This window comes from Oncorhynchus mykiss, chromosome 6 (assembly GCF_013265735.2).
Source record: "Oncorhynchus mykiss isolate Arlee chromosome 6, USDA_OmykA_1.1, whole genome shotgun sequence".
Lineage (NCBI taxonomy): Eukaryota > Metazoa > Chordata > Actinopteri > Salmoniformes > Salmonidae > Oncorhynchus > Oncorhynchus mykiss.
Window position 1 is genome coordinate 84518526 of NC_048570.1, and position 18542 is coordinate 84537067.

Consider the following 18542-nt stretch of genomic DNA (forward strand, 5'->3'; position numbering starts at 1 on the left):
AATATTAGCATCACTGTTCCATGGTCATCATTAGACTATTAGCATCACTGTCACATGGTCATCATTAGAATATTAGCATCACTGTCTCATGGTCATCGTTAGAATATTAGCATCACTGTTCCATGGTCATCATCAGAATATTAGCATCACTGTTCCATGGTCATCATTAGAATATTAGCATCACTGTTTTATGGTCATCGTTACAATATTAGCATCACTGTTCCATGGTCATCATCAGAATATTAGCATCACTGTTTCATGGTCATCATTAGAATATTAGCATCACTGTTCTATGGTCATCATTAGAATATTAGCATCACTGTTCTATGGTCATCATTAGAATATTAGCATCACTGTCACATGGTCATCATTAGAATATTAGCATCACTGTTTTATGGTCATCGTTACAATATTAGCATCACTGTTCTATGGTCATCATCAGAATATTAGCATCACTGTTCCATCGTCATCATTAGACTATTAGCATCACTGTCACATGGTCATCATTAGAATATTAGCATCACTGTCTCAAGGTCATCGTTAGAATATTAGCATCACTGTTCCATGGTAATCATTAGGATATTAGCATCACTGTTCCATGGTCATCATTAGACTATTAGCATCACTGTCACATGGTCATCATTAGAATATTAGCATCACTGTTTTATGGTCATCGTTACAATATTAGCATCACTGTTCTATGGTCATCATCAGATTATTAGCATCACTGTTCCATGGTCATCATTAGAATATTAGCATCACTGTCTCAAGGTCATCGTTAGAATATTAGCATCACTGTTCCATGTTAATCATTAGGATATTAGCATCACTGTTCCATGGTAATCATTAGGATATTAGCATCACTGTTCCATGGTCATCATTACAGCTAATCAAATGGCTACCCAGACTATTTGCATTGCCCCCCTTCTATGCTACAGCTACTCTCTGTTATTATCTATGCATATTCACTTTAATAACTCTTCCTACATCCTAAACTGACCCAAGATCAGCGACTTGGGGAAACTTTATCATATAAAACGTGGTGGAGACATACCTCACACTGTACAAAAGGAAGTAGTGTTGGAGTGTTTCTTTAGATCACCAGATGTGTTTTCAAAGTGAGTGGCTAGCCTTTCAGTCTCTCCTCCCTCCCTTCCCTCTGTCCCTCCCTACTTCCCTTCCTCTCTTCCCCATCCCTCTTCTCCCTCCATCCCTCTTCTCCCTCCATCCCTCAACTCCCTCCTATCACTAGAGAGGATCCCAGCCTGTCCTATCATTGCACACAGAACTAGATGTCTCCCGTCCCCAGTGTGCCCTTCCTGTTGACAAAGCACTTAACAGTTAGAAAAATGTTTAATAGCTGTTGTCAGAACACTCAAAAGGAAACTGCAAGAGTGAAGTGTTCAAACACTTTACAAGCGGCTGACAAATGAGTGTGTTTATCGGCTTTCAAATTTCCCTGCAGAGTCGACAGAGAACAAAACATGCTAGACAGTGCAGAATGTTTTAGCACTGGCTTAAGACTGTATGGGGCAGCCAAACTCAACTGGCAGAACAACAACATAGCATTTACAGTAGTCATATACAAGTCAATCAATAATTTTTTAAAACAGCTTTCAAAAATGACCCGGGCGCCACGGCCTCCACCTCTACTAGTGCCCCGTCTAATCCAATCACGTGGTTAAATGCAAGAGCCCATGGCTTACCCAATCACATCAATGCAAATATCCTCTACAACACCTCAGAACAAGCAGGCAGGCAGAAAGAAACATAAATATTTCACTGAGGTTCAACTGTTAATATCACAGATAGAAGGAGCTTAGTTACCAGTATCCTTGTTAATATGGCTTGTTAAACAAAAAAATTGTTGACGGCGAGTGGACGGAAAATACATTCTCCCCACAACCAGAACAAAACAAATGTGCCTGATATGCAGCGAGTCCGAAGCCCTCGTGAAAAGTGGCTATGTTAAGCTTCATTACACCAAGCATAGTAAAATAGATCAGACTTATCCTCTGAACACGGAGGTGAGAACAAACAAGATTAAACAACTCAAATCCCAATATGAGACAAAAAGTCCATGTCAATTTCCTGAAAGCCCAACAACGTGCAACAGAGCGTTCACTGAGGATAGCTTGAGTTTAGGGAAAACACTGACGCTGAGATGGTAAAAGAACGCATGTGTGAAGTTGCTGACACCTTGTTTGCAGGTAAACAATAAAGATTACCGGTACCCCCCGTATATAGCCTTGTTATTGTTATGTTATTGTGTTACTTTTATTTTTTACTTCAGTTCATTTGGTAAATATTTGATTAACTCTTCTTGAACTGCACTGTTGGTTAAGTGCGTGTAAGTAACCATTTCATGGTAAGGTCTACACTTGTATTCGGCATGACAAATAAAGTTTGATTTGATTCCACAGCAATGAGGATAAATTAAATATTAGCTGAAGATTTGACTTCACAACTTGATGAGGTCATTCAGAATGCACCAAGCATTTAATTGGCTGTGGATGATTCAACAGATAACACTGATAATGCCCTGCTTCTGTTGTTTGTCAGATTTTATTATGAAACAAAGACGTAATTCTGGGATGAGCTGTTGGGCTTAACACATTTAGAAGCAGATACACAGGGAGATAATGTCAAAAGGATGCTGACCAAAAGGGGGAGAGATCTGAAGTCAGTGGTCTCCATCACCACAGATGGAGCTCCAGCCATGACAGGAAGAGGAGGGGACTGGTTACACGTTTAAAAGAGGACCACCCTGTCCTGACATCAAATCATCCATCAGTCTGTCCTGTGTGCCAGTCTGGGAAAATAGTATTCTGAGGTCATGACAACGATGATGAAACTGATCAAGAACACCGCCTGCTACGAGGCTTTCTGACAGAGGCTAATGCCAGCTTTGATGACTTACTACTGCACAATGTCAGATGGCTCAGTGAAGGCGGGGTTTTGGAACCTTTCTGGGCCATTCAGGAGGAAATCAAAGCTTTCTTATCAGAGCAAAAGAGTGACAAGGCAACTCAGTTTTCTGATGACGAGAAGAGGGAAACAGTAGCATTTTTGACAGACATGACATCACACCTCAATCAACTGAATGTTAAGCTGCAGGACAACACAGTGTGACAGACATGACATCACACCTCAATCAACTGAATGTTAAGCTGCAGGACAACACAGTGTGACAGACATGACATCACACCTCAATCAACTGAATGTTAAGCTGCAGGACAACACAGTGTGACAGACATGACATCACACCTCAATCAACTGAATGTTAAGCTGCAGGACAACACAGTGTGACAGACATGACATCACACCTCAATCAACTGAATGTTAAGCTGCAGGGACAGGACAACACAGTGTGACAGACATGACATCACACCTCAATCAACTGAATGTTAAGCTGCAGGGACAGGACAACACAGTGTGTGATATGATAGCAGCAGTCTGGGCTTTCCAGAAGAAGTTGGAGCTTTTCAAGAATGATCTCCAGGGAGAACGTGTCCACTTCTCCAGTCTTCTGGTACAAACGCAGGGAGACAAAGATGTTCCCAACCGTGTCGATTTCATCCAGAATCTGATGAAGAACCTCAAAGCTAGCTTTGATGACTTTATTATATTTGTATTTTACCTTTATTTAACTCTGCCAGTCAGTTAAGAACAAATTCTCATTTAAAATGACGGCCTACCAAAAGGCAAAAGGCCTCCTGCAGGGACGGGGGCCTGGGATTTCACTGTTGGAAGAGAATCGCTTGCTGGTCATCCAGAACCATCTTAGTCACAAAATGTTGTCAGAGGAAGCTAAACAGCTCTTCAGACGGGTAGAAGTTGTCAAAGGAAGCTAAACAGATCTTCAGACCGGTAGAAGTTGTCAGAGGAAGCTAAACAGATCTTCAGACGGGTAGATGTTGTCAGAGGAAGCTAAACAGCTCTTCAGACGGGTAGAAGTTGTCAGAGGAAACTAAACAGATCTTCAGACGGGTAGATGTTGTCAGAGGAAGCTAAACAGATCTTCAGACCGGTAGAAGTTGTCAGAGGAAGCTAAACAGCTCTTCAGACGGGTAGAAGTTGTCAGAGGAAGCTAAACAGATCTTCAGACGGGTAGATGTTGTCAGAGGAAGCTAAACAGATCTTCAGACGGGTAGATGTTGTCAGAGGAAGCTAAACAGATCTTCAGACGGGTAGATGTTGTCAGAGGAAGCAAAACAGATCTTCAGACGGGTAGATGTTGTCAGAGGAAGCTAAACAGCTCTTCAGACGGGTAGAAGTTGCATCACTGCAAATGGAGTTGATTGAGCTACAAGAAAATGTGTCTTTGTGACCCTGTCTTACATTCTGGGGAAAGATGGAAAGATGGTGCCTGCAGCTGATGTCCCTGTTCACAAGAAACTAGCACTAGACATCCTGCCCATGTTTGGCTCCACATACAGCTGTGAATCAGCCTTCTCCACAATGAACTTTATTCAAAACAAATATCGCTCCAGGCTCACCAATGGACACCTGCACCAGTGTCTCAAGAGTTGCTCTCACACCATTTGTGTCAAAGTTCAAAGCATTTTAAAGAGACAGAAAGTGTCATTTCTCTCATTGATGCAAGGTCCACAGTGACTTATACATTAATATTGCATGGCCCACAGTGACTTGTACATTAATATTGCATGACCCACAGTGACTTATACATTAATATTGCATGACCCACAGTGACTTATACATTAATATGGCATGGCCCACAGTGACTTATACATTAATATGGCATGGCCCACAGTGACTTATACATTAATATTGCATGACCCACAGTGACTTATACATTAATATGGCATGGCCCACAGTGACTTGTACATTAATATTGCATGGCCCACATAGACTGCTGTTGTGCTCACTGTGTGAAGAGTTTTGAAAAAGTGACCTAAGTATTGAGAAATGGGTCCTAGCGAATGTAAAAAAAAAACTGCAATGTATTTACCAGTGTTCTGAAAACATTTGATATAACAACATGGTTTGTTACTATGCTGAACCACAACGCCGATAAATGACCATATCCATCCGGACCTTTGCCACCTAGGACATTTGTATCACTGGACCGTTTCAGATAGTAGTTGAGTACCCTGCTTTAGGGAATACAAGTTCACATCATTAGACAGATAATATGAACTTGTGCGGTTGTCTATAAAAGGGGTTCCCAAACTGTTTTCATCCAGGCCCCCTTTCCAGCATTAGGGAATATCCCACTCCCCCACTGCACAACCCTATTTCTATGGGTACAAGCACCGAAATGAAACAAACGTTCCACAACCGTCTTGTAGGCGAAGAGAGAATTTTGCAGGTTTAAAGGTTATTTCCTGCAATTCAACACATCTTGCATCATCATTTCCTCTTGTCATGTTAGTCATTGTATACCTTAGATATCTATTTATAACTTGGCAGAAATGTCCAGATCAACTAGCCCATGTCAGCTAATGTTTTTTAGCCCATAGATTTTGTAGTAATGTTGTAATGTTTGAGGTACTCAAATATAACATGAATACACATTAGAGTTTCAAGAATGTATAGAATAATGTATAGAATTGCACGAAAATTAGCTTTAAAACTGCTAAATGTTCTCTGCACCCCATAACAAGTGTGTGTGTGTGTGTGTGTGTGTGTGTGTGTGTGTGTGTGTGTGTGTGTGTGTGTGTGTGTGTGTGTGTGTGTGTGTGTGTTTGTGTGTGTGTGTGTGTGTGTGTGTGTGTGTGTCTTACCCAGAAAGCTGTGTGAGGGCTTGTCCTCCACAACTTTGATTCTCCTAGCACCAACGGGGATGACAGCAGCCTCGATGTAACCTGTAGAAACACAAGAGAGTGAGGTGGATGGAGCCACACCCAGACCCACATCAGGGGTGAGGAGAGGACGAGAGGTGAGGGGGGATGAGAGGAGGTGAGGAGAGGTGAGGGGAAGGGGTAGTACAGACAGGGTTGGGCTGGGCTGGTTCTTTATCCAAGCTGTTAATTTGGAAAGGGTTGAAATTATTTTTCTGTGTGAAAGGCAAGGAGGAGGACAATGAAGGAGGTAGAAAGAGAGAGGGTCTACATCCCAAATGACACCCTGTTCCTTACACATGGGCCCTGTTCAAAAGTAGTGCACTAGACTCTGGTCAAAGGTAGTGCACTATGAAGGGAATAGGGTATCGTTTGGGACACAGTTAGGGGTGTAACGGTCATAGTAGCAGTGATCTAACTCAATACCGGTGAACAGAAAGAGGTAGAGCCTCTCTCTCTCGACCTTCTGTCTCTGTGTGCTGGAGCATCACACGGAGCCTGGGTTTGAAAGGAAGGATTCAACCAGAGACAGATAGGTAGGTTGTGACCCAGATGTCACCATATTCCCTATATAGTGTGATATTTGAGACTAGAGCTCAATGAGCCCTGTATCAAAAGCATTACACTATATGGGGAATACAGTGGCATTTGGGATTCACACATTGAGATGTACGGCTCTGAATTCAACAGGTGTCATATAAGAGACCAGGAAGTATATGTGAGCGAAATGATCCAATCATTTTGTGGATCCCACTGCATATACTTCCGCTTTATGACATCACTTTTGAATCATTCATTTGATTCTAGCACAGAGATCCTATGAAATGTTCTATGGATTCCAGCCTCAACCCGACTGGGAGAGAAATCTCTGATTAGACCCTTGCCAGCCCTTCCCTCCTCACAGACATGCATCCAAGCACCCACTAGTGTTTGGGCAGTAGTGATGATACAAAGCAGCTCGTTGGTTCCCAGGCCCTCGGGTGACTGACTGTGGTCCCACTGTTATATCTGAGGCTTACACACAAATGTGTCAAAGAAGGAAACAAAAAATAGAGTGGAGAGAGATATGAAAGACCCACAGTGAGAGAGAGAAAGGGAGGGAGGGAGGGAGGGAGAGAGAGAGAGTGGGAGGGAGAAAAGGAAGAACAGAGAGAAAGAGATACATTAGCGAATAAGAGAGAGAGAAAGGGAGGGAGGGAGGGAGGGAGTGGGAGGGAGAAGAGGAAGAACAGAGAGAAAGAGATACATCAGCGAATAAGAGAGAGAGAACAAAAGAGGGATATATAAAGAGGGGAGGAGAGGGTCTTCCATAATGTAGATAATTGCAATAGGAGGAACCCCCAACAAAATGGCACAGGTTGGGGTTTTGACCCCTGTGTAATGGGACTGTTAAGCTCTGTGGAGTCAAGAGAGACCAGGGGTGCATCCTAAATGGCACCCTATTCCCTATCTAGTGCACTACTTTTGACCAAGACCCATAGTGCCTGTAGTGCACTACATAGATAATAGGGTGCTGTTTGAGATGCAGTCCTTCTCTCTACAATAGATCCCAAAGCACAGTATCTATACAACCGTTTCTGAGAAAATAAAAGCTTATTCTTTCAAACTTTCACCATATATGCCTGTTTATTGTCCCAATTGTTTTTGTTTAGTTTTTTAGTGTTACCAGACTGAGTTTGATTTATTCCTGTATCTCAAGGGGCCACATCCTAACCTGAGATCCACACGTAACAAACTTGACATCAATGCATGATTGACACCAAACTCAAGAGTTTCACACAGGTCTTACATTACAATCAAGTCCCCTCGGCCTAGTTGAGCTGCTTTGTTCTTCTTTACTGCCCCCCCACTATGTACAGACTCCCTGTGTGTACTCACCGTAGTGCCGCCCTACAGGGCTGGATCTGCAATTACCACAACCATGCTATTATCTCTTTACACAGCACACAGGAACAAGTCACCAGTAAGAAGTGTCCCAACCTTGACACTGATCTAAGATCAGTTTAGCTTTCTCCCCCTCTAATGGTTAAGGTTAGGATTGGGGGGAGTCTAAACTGATCCTAGATCTGTGCCTACGGGCAATTTTTACCAAGAGCACCCCTTCACACAGTCAACAGGAAAACACCACAAACCACACACCCAGAAACGCTGTGAACAACAACACCCCATCGCTAAGGCCCAGAGTATTTTCTGGTCTGGTCACATGGAATGGAAAAAACTCCAGGCCCTACCCATCACCAACACCACAGGGTTACGTTGATTGCCATTCTGTATGTAGTTACTGTATACTCACCATTACACACACAGACACACACACACTGTTCATTTACAGCCATTACTCTGGGAATGACAAGACAGGCCCTTTGCAGGCCAGACCTTAGAAACCCCAACCCATCCTCCTCTGGGCTCTCCTGGGATTAACAATATGACGTTCAAGATTTTCAATATGTTTCTTAATCATTTTCGCCATTGGAATATTGTTGTTGTTCTCCCACAACCCAGGTGGATGAGGAAGTACCACGAGGTATCCCAGTGTGTTCATCAGGAGGAGGGCTGGGAAGCCAAACCATGCAGAGCTGTTGGGATCCACAGTGTGTGTGTGTGTGTGTGTGTGTGTGTGTGTGTGTGTGTGTGTGTGTGTGTGTGTGTGGACCATCTGCATTTTGACTATTGATCCCAGGAGAAGCCAAGGAGGTTTGGATCTCCCATCTACCGACGTGTACACTCCAGTCAGGGCAGGACGCACACACACACACACGCACGCACTGCACACACACACACACACAGAGCAGGCATCTTACATGAGAAACACTTGGGGACAGCCCTTGGTTTAGCCATCACACAGGTAGAAACCCTCTTACAGTGGCTAGAGGAGACTGGGGGTAGAGGAGAGGAGGGGGTAGGAGAGGAGGGGAGGGGGTAGGAGAGGAGAGGAGGGGAGGGGGAGCAGAGGAGAGGAGAGGAGAGGAGAGAAGGGGGCGGAGGCAGGTGGAATGGCTTTAGCAAATTTAATGAATTGGGTAAAAGGCGTTCATAATCCTGTCATACAAATGCACGCATGCACACACACTGTACACACACTGTACACACTGTACACACTGTACACACCCAGTAAACACTGTACACACACACACACACACACACACACTATACACACAGTACACACACACAGTACATACACACACACACACTGTACATACCCTCTTCCTTGCTCTCGTCTTCATTCTCACTTTCTCTCCATCTCTCAATCACACACACACACACACACACACACACACACACACACACACACACACACACACACACACACACACACACACACACACACACACACACACACACACACACACACACACACACACACGCTTGTTCACACTGCCATTACAGTGTGTCAGAGTTGTGTGTGAACGGCCAATGTTATCTTAAGGTTAGAATAAAAATTCCTGCTTTTGTCCAGAATGAATGATCATAGTGTTGTAGATATGTGGTAGTAGAGTAGTGGCCTGAGGACACCCACTTAATGTGTTGTGAAAAGTGTTATGTAATGTCATGTAATAATTTTATTGCATATCTCTGCCTTAATGCTGCTGAATCCCAGGAAGAGTAGCTGCTGCCTTGACAGGAACTAATGGGGATCCTAAATAAACCCCAGGGAGAGTAGCTGCTGCCTTGACAGGAACTAATGGGGATCTATAATAAACCCCAGGAAGAGTAGCTGCTGCCTTGACAGGAACTAATGGGGATCCATAATAAACCCCAGGAAGAGTAGCTGCTGTCTTGACAGGAACTAATGGGGATCCATAATAAACCCCAGGAAGAGTAGCTGCTGTCTTGACAGGAACTAATGGGGATCCATAATAAACCCCAGGAAGAGTAGCTGCTGTCTTGACAGGAACTAATGGGGATCCATAATAAACCCCAGGAAGAGTAGCTGCTGTCTTGACAGGAACTAATGGGGATCCTTAATAAACCCCAGGAAGAGTAGCTGGTGCCTTGACATGAACTAATGGGGATCCATAATAAACCCCAGGAAGAGTAGCTGGTACCTTGGCAAGTACTAATGGGGATCCTTAATAAACCCCAGGAAGAGTAGCTGCTGTCTTGACCAGAACTTGTCACGACCTTAGAGATCCCTATTATTCTCTATGGTTGATTAGGTCAGGGTGTGACTCGGGTGGGAAAGTCTATGTTTTCTATTTCTTTGTTTTTGGCCGAGTGCCCTCAAGCGGAGCGGGGTCTGCGTCCCTCACCGGAGCCCCCACTTAGAGTAGATGCCCACCCGGACCCTCCCCTATAGGTTCAGGTTTGCGGCCGGAGTCCGCACCTTTGGGGGGGGGGAGGTGGGGGGGGGGTCCTGTCACACCCTGACCTTAGAGATCCCTATTATTCTCTATGGTTGGTTAGGTCAGGGTGTGACTCGGGTGGGAAAGTCTATGTTTTCTATTTCTTTGTTTTTGGCCGAGTGTGGTTCCCAATCAGAGGCAGCTGTCTATCGTTGTCTCTGATTGGGGATCATATATAAGTTGTCATTTTCCTTTTGGGTTTTGTGGGATCTTGTTTTCTGTTTAGTGTCTGTACCTGACAGAACTGTGCGCTTTCGTTTTCACTTTGGTTATTTTGTTTGAGTGTTTAAAAAAATACAAAATAATGAACACTTTCCACGCTGCGCTTTGGTCCACTCCTTTCGACGAGAGCCGTTACAGGAACTAATGGGGATCCATAATAAACCCCAGGAAGAGTAGCTGGTGTCTTGGCGGGAACTAATGGGGATCCATAATAAACCCCAGGAAGAGTAGCTGTTGTCTTGGCGGGAACTAATGTGGATCCATAATAAACCCCAGGAAGAGTAGCTGGTGTCTTGGCGTGAACTAATGGGGATCCATAATAAACCCCAGGAAGAGTAGCTGGTGTCTTGGCGGGAACTAATGGGCATCCATAATAAACCCCAGGAAGAGTAGCTGGTGTCTTGGCGGGAACTAATGGGGATCCATAATAAACCCCAGGAAGAGTAGCTGGTGTCTTGGCGGGAACTAATGGGGATCCATAATAAACCCCAGGAAGAGTAGCTGGTGTCTTGGCGGGAACTAATGGGGATCCATAATAAACCCCAGGAAGAGTAGCTGGTGCCTTGGCAGGAACTAATGGGGATCCATAATAAACCCCAGGAAGAGTAGCTGGTGTCTTGGCGGGAACTAATGGGGATCCATAATAAACCCCAGGAAGAGTAGCTGGTGTCTTGGCGGGAACTAATGGGGATCCATAATAAACACCAGGAAGAGTAGCTGGTGTCTTGGCAGGAACTAATGGGGATCCATAATAAACCCCAGGAAGAGTAGCTGCTGTCTTGACAGGAACTAATGGGGATCCATAATAAACCCCAGGAAGAGTAGCTGCTGTCTTGACAGGAACTAATGGGGATCCTTAATAAACCCCAGGAAGAGTAGCTGCTGTCTTGACCAGAACTTGTCACGCCCTGACCTTAGAGATCCCTATTATTCTCTATGGTTGATTAGGTCAGGGTGTGACTCGGGTGGGAAAGTCTATGTTTTCTATTTCTTTGTTTTTGGCCGAGTGCCCTCAAGCGGAGCGGGGTCTGCGTCCCTCACCGGAGCCCCCACCTAGAGTAGATGCCCACCCGGACCCTCCCCTATAGGTTCAGGTTTGCGGCCGGAGTCCGCACCTTTGGGGGGGGGGGGGGTGGGGGGGGGGGGGGGGGGGGGGTACTGTCACACCCTAACCTTAGAGATCCCTATTATTCTCTATGGTTGGTTAGGTCAGGGTGTGACTCGGGTGGGAAAGTCTATGTTTTCTATTTCTTTGTTTTTGGCCGAGTGTGGTTCCCAATCAGAGGCAGCTGTCTATCGTTGTCTCTGATTGGGGATCATATATAAGTTGTCATTTTCCTTTTGGGTTTTGTGGGATCTTGTTTTCTGTTTAGTGTCTGTACCTGACAGAACTGTGCGCTTTCGTTTTCACTTTGGTTATTTTGTTTGAGTGTTTAAAAAAATACAAAATAATGAACACTTTCCACGCTGCGCTTTGGTCCACTCCTTTCGACGAGAGCCGTTACAGGAACTAATGGGGATCATAATAAACCCCAGGAAGAGTAGCTGGTGTCTTGACAGGAACTAATGGGGATCCATAATAAACCCCAGGAAGAGTAGCTGCTGCCTTGGCAGGAACTAATGGGGATCCATAATAAACCCCAGGAAGAGTAGCTGCTGCCTTGGCAGGAACTAATGGGGATCCATAATAAACCCCAGGAAGAGTAGCTGCTGCCTTGGCAGGAACTAATGGGGATCCATAATAAACCCCAGGAAGAGTAGCTGCTGCCTTGGCGGGAACTAATGGGGATCCATAATAAACCCCAGGAAGAGCAGCTGCTGCCTTGGCAGGAACTAATGGGGATCCATAATAAACCCCAGGAAGAGTAGCTGCTGCCTTGGCAGGAACTAATGGGGATCCATAATAAACCCCAGGAAGAGTAGCTGGTGTCTTGGCGGGAACTAATGGGGATCCATAATAAACCCCAGGAAGAGTAGCTGGTGTCTTGGCGGGAACTAATGTGGATCCATAATAAACCCCAGGAAGAGTAGCTGGTGTCTTGGCGGGAACTAATGGGGATCCATAATAAACCCCAGGAAGAGTAGCTGGTGTCTTGGCGGGAACTAATGGGGATCCATAATAAACCCCAGGAAGAGTAGCTGGTGTCTTGGAGGGAACTAATGGAAGAGTAGCTGGTGTCTTGGCAGGAACTAATGGAAGAGTAGCTGCTGCCTTGGCAGGAACTAATGGGGATTCATAATAAACCCCAGGAAGAGTAGCTGGTGTCTTGGCAGGAACTAATGGAAGAGTAGCTGCTGCCTTGGCAGGAACTAATGGGGATCCATAATAAACCCCAGGAAGAGTAGCTGGTGTCTTGGCAGGAACTAATGGAAGAGTAGCTGGTGCCTTGGCAGGAACTAATGGGGATCCATAATAAACCCCAGGAAGAGTAGCTGGTGTCTTGGCAGGAACTAATGGAAGAGTAGCTGGTGTCTTGGCAGGAACTAATGGAAGAGTAGCTGGTGTCTTGGCAGGAACTAATGGAAGAGTAGCTGGTGCCTTGGCAGGAACTAATGGGGATCCATAATAAACCCCAGGAAGAGTAGCTGGTGTCTTGGCAGGAACTAATGGAAGAGTAGCTGGTGTCTTGGCAGGAACTAATGGAAGAGTAGCTGGTGTCTTGACAGGAACTAATGGAAGAGTAGCTGGTGTCTTGGCAGGAACTAATGGGGATTCATAATAAATACAAATAAAAAGAAAAGAAAGAAAGCTTCTGTCCTTCAGCGGCATTACAATCAGACCATCTGCACGCCTTTTAGTAGGTCAACACACACACACACACACACACACACACACACACACACACACACACACACACACACACACACACACACACACACACACACACACACACACCCACACACACACAGGCCTCAAGCCATTAAAAGGGAATAATGGGGTGTTATCTTGTAATTAAAAACCTAACAGGTCTCTTCAGACTAACGTTCGGCCTTAATTGCCATTTCTAGTGCTATGCCTGTGAAACTGAACTTTACCTATGGGGGACAGAGGCACCGGTGTGTGTGTATTACATGCTTAGTGATACTGGAGGTCTACAGATATCCCAGATACCCTAGTGTTTGTAGGGTACCTTGCTAAGATTGTTCCCGGTGACTTTCCACTAGAGGTTAAATGCCTAAAAGGGATACTTTGGGATTTAGGCAATTTATCTAGCATGCTAGCAGATACTCATAGACCTCTAGTCATGAGGCTACCGCTAGTTAGCATTTGCTCGCGAAACTACCTCTAACTTCTTTCTTATTGAACACAGAAACATAAAAATAGTATCCACAAGTAGATAAAGGGCCTCAAAATTACACTCTGGCTCTATTTTCAATACATTAATGTGTGGCTTCCGCCAGAGAAAAGTTGACAAAAATGTAATGCACTCTGCTAGCGCTAGCCCACAGTAATGTGTCCAGTGTAGCAGGTAAACACTGACGGCCCAATGTAACTCTAACCGGTGTACACCAAATCTGTCCTCTTCATCTTTGCCTGTCATTTCTGACCTCTCTTTTAGTGGAGTAGGACTAATAACCTACACTCATCCATTTTCCATTCTGTACCCATCAGGGTCATGTTCATTAAGCACCAACCGGAAGAAAATAGACAGACACAGGGTTGGATTAGCAGGACTTAACTAAAGCTCATTTTATATTTCTGTTGCAAAACGTTTGAACACGTTTTCCATTGTGTGCCATTATGAACAAGACCCAGATATTCCCAACTGAAAAAGACATGTTTAGAACTTCCCCCCAACCCAGTACTCACCCCTGCCCTTGGTGTGGTTGAAGTCTCCCTTGACAATCTTACAGGAGTGTCCGTCTCCGTTACACACCCCACAGCGGTCCTCCTTGGCTGACGAGCCGATGATGCCATCGCAGCCGATTTTCTGCAGACAGTAAGTAGACAACATAACAAAATAAAGTACACAGGAAGTACTTAACATCAAGGAATATACAGGCTACGTCCCAATTATTTCTCCTTCCTAGAAAAGTGTCCCTTCAATGGTTTAAGAAAGATGGAAGGTGGAAACTATGCTTTTAGATGTGTAGGAAGTAGTAGACAATAGTACACGTCAGGAGAAGGTAGGATATATTGATTGGGATTCAACCGCACTCTAATGAAGTCCATCTCTGAATAAACACTGACTGTACTGTCGGTCTACTAGTGGACTGTATTCTGACTCCAAAACAATGCTAGTGAAATAGGAAAAGGCTGTTCCGATCCTCTCTAACTCACTCCCCTTCCCTCACTGACTTCTCATCATGGATTTGAAACTATTAGATAGATGTACAAAACATCCCAATAGCTCCATCTAGTATGTCCGATAGAGTAGAGAGGAACTGCCACCTATTCAATCCTCTCAGATCTTCAAGGGACAGTCAATAAGGACAGAGGAAGCCGAGGGACTTGGAGAATCAGGGCCTTTATTCATAGTAGGAGTGCTGATCTAGGATCAGTTCCCCCCCTGTCTGTATAATTAGTATGTAAAAGGAAGAAACATTATGAATATGACCCCAGAACACTGTGGTCCATGGTAAAAACAGAAAGAGAAGCTATAATACGTTCAGACATCCAAGGCCAGTGATATTAGTCTAGATTCACCAGGACATAACCTATTGTATGTTTAGGGATTGTTTAATACTTCCCAGCAATTATCACAGAGTTAAATCAGCTGTGTACTCACTAACAACTCCAATTACCCAAAGCCATTTACACTCCCAAGCAGCACAAACAGTAAACACAAACAAGAATATTTACACACCAACAGACATATGAACGGACACACATGCATGCACAAACACATAAACACAGTCAGTCCAGTGTGTGTGTGTGTGTGTGTGTTGTTTCCTGGCCTGAGTCAGTAATACGCTGAATACTCTGTATAAAATCCAATCTGTACATCTGGATCATAGGAACTTGATGATTCAGAACACACACACACACACACACACACACACACACACACACACACACACACACACACACACACACACACACACACACACACACACACACACACACACACAATCTGGACAATTTTTGCTGAAACAGACTACGAACATATGGACACAGAGAATCTGGACCAAGATTGACTTTTGCTAATTCAGTGAGGCAGCAGTAGCATCATGTGGGTCTCCATTCTTACCCAGCAGCCTTTAGGCTTCTCTTCTGACAAGACTGACTGTGTTTTCACAACATTTCTGATTTTCTCTCTCTGTCCCCTCTCTGTGATGCTGTTTTCACAGCATTCCTAAATTTCATACAGAGTAACTTAGCATAACATCAACACTTCCCCCTCTCTCCCCCTCCTCTTTCTCTCTCTCTCTCCTGTCTCTCTGTTTCTCTCTCTCTCTCTCCTCTTTCTCAGTTTCTCTCTCTCTCCTGTTTCTCTGTTTCTCTCTCTCTCTCTCCTCTTTCTCAGTTTCTCTCTCTCTCCTCTTTCTCTGTTTTTCTGTTTCTCTCTCTCTCTCCTGTTTCTCTGTTTCTCTCTCTCTCCTCTTTCTCTGTTTCTCTCTCTCTCTCCTCTTTCTCTGTTTTTCTCTCTCTCTCCTCTTTCTCTGTTTCTTTGTTTCTCTCTCTCATCTTTCTCTGTTTATCTCTCTCTCTCCTCTTTCTCTGTTTCTCTCTCTCTCCTCTTTCTCTGTTTCTCTCTCTCTCTCCTCTTACTCCGTTTTGCTTTCTCTCCTCTTTCTCCATTTCAATTCAATTCAAGGGGCTTTATTTCTCTCTCCTCTTTCTCTGTTTCTCTCTCTCTCCATTTCTCTCTCTCCTCTTTCTCCGGGGGGGTGGGAGGGCTGAGAGAGAGGGGGAGAGAGGGGGGGAGACACAGAGAGCGAGACAGAGACAGAGAGGGTGGAGAGAGACTCATTCCTCTTGTTACCTACATCCAGATGATGATAAATACGTAGCAAAAGAAAAGCTGAGGAGAAGAAAGAAGGAAACCGAAGGAGAAGACAGGAGAGGAAGAGGAGGAGGAAAGAGGAGGATACAGACAGATGAGACAAATAGGAGGAGGAAAGAGGAGAATACAGAGAGAGGAGAGGAAGAGGAGGAGGAAAGAGGAGGATACAGAGAGAGGAGAGGAAAGAGGAGGATACAGACAGATGAGACGAATAGGAGGAGGAAAGAGGAGGATACAGAGAGAGGAGAGGAAGGGGAGGAGGAAAGAGGAGGATACAGAGAGAGGAGTGGAAAGAGGAGGATACAGAGAGAGGAGAGGAAGAGGAGGAGGAAAGAGGAGGATACAGAGAGAGGAGAGGAAAGAGGAGGATACAGAGAGAGGAGAGGAAAGAAGAGGATACAGAGAGAGGAGAGGAAAGAGGATACAGAGAGAGGAGAGGAAAGAGGAGGATACAGAGAGAGGAGAGGAAAGAGGAGGATACAGAGAGAGGAGAGGAAGAGGAGGAGGAAAGAGGAGGATACAGAGAGAGGAGGAGGAAAGAGGAGGATACAGAGAGAGGAGAGGAAAGAGGATACAGAGAGAGGAGAGGAAAGAAGAGGAAACAGAGAGAGGAGAGGAAAGAGGAGAAAAGAGGAATATACAGAGAAAGGAGAGGAAGGAATAGAATAATAGAAGGATTGAGAGAAGGAAAAGAGTAAATGTAAAGCAAAACACTTTTTATGGCCTGGCATCACTGTCCGCTTTTGCTGTCCAATGTTTGACTTCATTGATTAAGACAGATTACAGATGTAAGGATCTTAATTTGTTTGCAACAGCAGCAACAGAAAATATGAATTATTATGTGAATTATAATTAGCGGACATATCTGTAGGGGTTGATACATTTGTTGGGAAATTTCTAAGTGTAAATTACAAACTTCAGAAGCCTTTTTAAACCTCAAATACCTCAAAAGTTATCCTGCAACAGGGTGATCAAATTAAGATCCTATATCTGTAGAGAATGGAGACCTGCACACTGACGAACGCTTCCACTGTGTTTCTGTGCAATGTTTCACTTGGAAGTCATCGTCAGGCATAAAAGACCAAACCATTTAGATTTGACATTTAGAAGCGGCTGATGTATGCGGCATATGAACTGCTCTGCCATTTACATGAAACCAGTTGCGCAGCATTGTGACAAGAGCAAGTGAGAAGCATTATATTCCTTCACCTTTTCCTCATAGACGTCACATCTGACTCAGCCATGGCTCTGAGAGCATTCACCCTGCTAATGCTCTCTCTGCTCCACCAGTGTGTCCCTCACCCACTCAGCCTGGGACGAATCATGAACTTCAGCTCCTCCCAGTACCAGTCTACCTCATCCCAGACGAGGTGTATGTCATCCCCCAGAAGCTCACCGGTGGCGAGACTCGTTCAGAAAATCATCCGTACTCAGCTGGAGCATCACAGTTCCACGTCTCAATCCATCAATGGGGCGGCAGGTGGGCTAGTGGTTAAGAGCATTGGGCCAGTAGGGTCTCCCGTGTGGCACAGGATCTGTGTTACTACAGATCCTGGTTCGATACCAGGCTGTGTTGCAGCCGGCCGCGACCGGGAGACCCATGAGGCGACACACAATTGGCCCATCCGAGTTAGAGGAGGGTTTGGCCGGCCGGGATGTCCTTGTCCTATCGCGCTCTGGAGACTCCTGTGGTGGGCCGGGCCGGGCGCATGCACGCTGACACGGTTGCCAGGTGTACAATGTGATGCTGGAGGGTGTATTGTATTATACTGTGTAATGTGGTGCTGTAGAGTGTATTATATTGTACTGTGTAATGTAATGTGGTGCTGGAGGGTGTATTATATTGTACTGTGTAATGTGATGTGGTGCTGGAGGGTGTATTGTATTATACTGTGTAATGTGGTGCTGGAGGGTGTATTATATTGTACTGTGCAATGTGATGCTGGAGGGTATATTATATTGTACTGTGTAATGTGGTGCTGGAGGGTTTATTGTACTCTACTGTGTAATGTGATGCTGTAGGGTGTATTATATTGTACTGTGTAATGTGATGCTGGAGGGTATATTATATTGTACTGTGTAATGTGGTGCTGGAGGGTTTATTGTACTCTACTGTGTACTGTGATGCTGGAGGGTGTATTATATTGTACTGTGTAATGTGGTGCTGGAGGGTTTATTGTACTGTACTGTGTAATGTGGTGCTGGAGGGTATATTATATTGTACT

General features: G+C 44.7%; 1 protein-coding gene across 4 annotated transcripts in view; it reads right to left on the reverse strand.

Moving 5' to 3' along the window:
* Positions 1 to 18542, reverse strand: part of LOC110506177 (A disintegrin and metalloproteinase with thrombospondin motifs 17-like) — a 211808-nt gene that overhangs the window by 40494 nt on the left and 152772 nt on the right. For 2 of the 4 annotated variants that reach the window (XM_036981246.1, XM_036981244.1), the window contains exons 15-17: positions 14181 to 14301; positions 8606 to 8680; positions 5748 to 5828 (exon numbers count right to left, since the gene is read on the reverse strand). In XM_036981246.1, the coding sequence (XP_036837141.1) occupies positions 5748 to 5828; positions 8606 to 8680; positions 14181 to 14301 (277 nt within the window). The remainder of the gene's footprint in view (positions 1 to 5747; positions 5829 to 8605; positions 8681 to 14180; positions 14302 to 18542) is intronic. The other 2 variants (XM_036981248.1, XM_036981247.1) reach the window with 1 other exon arrangement.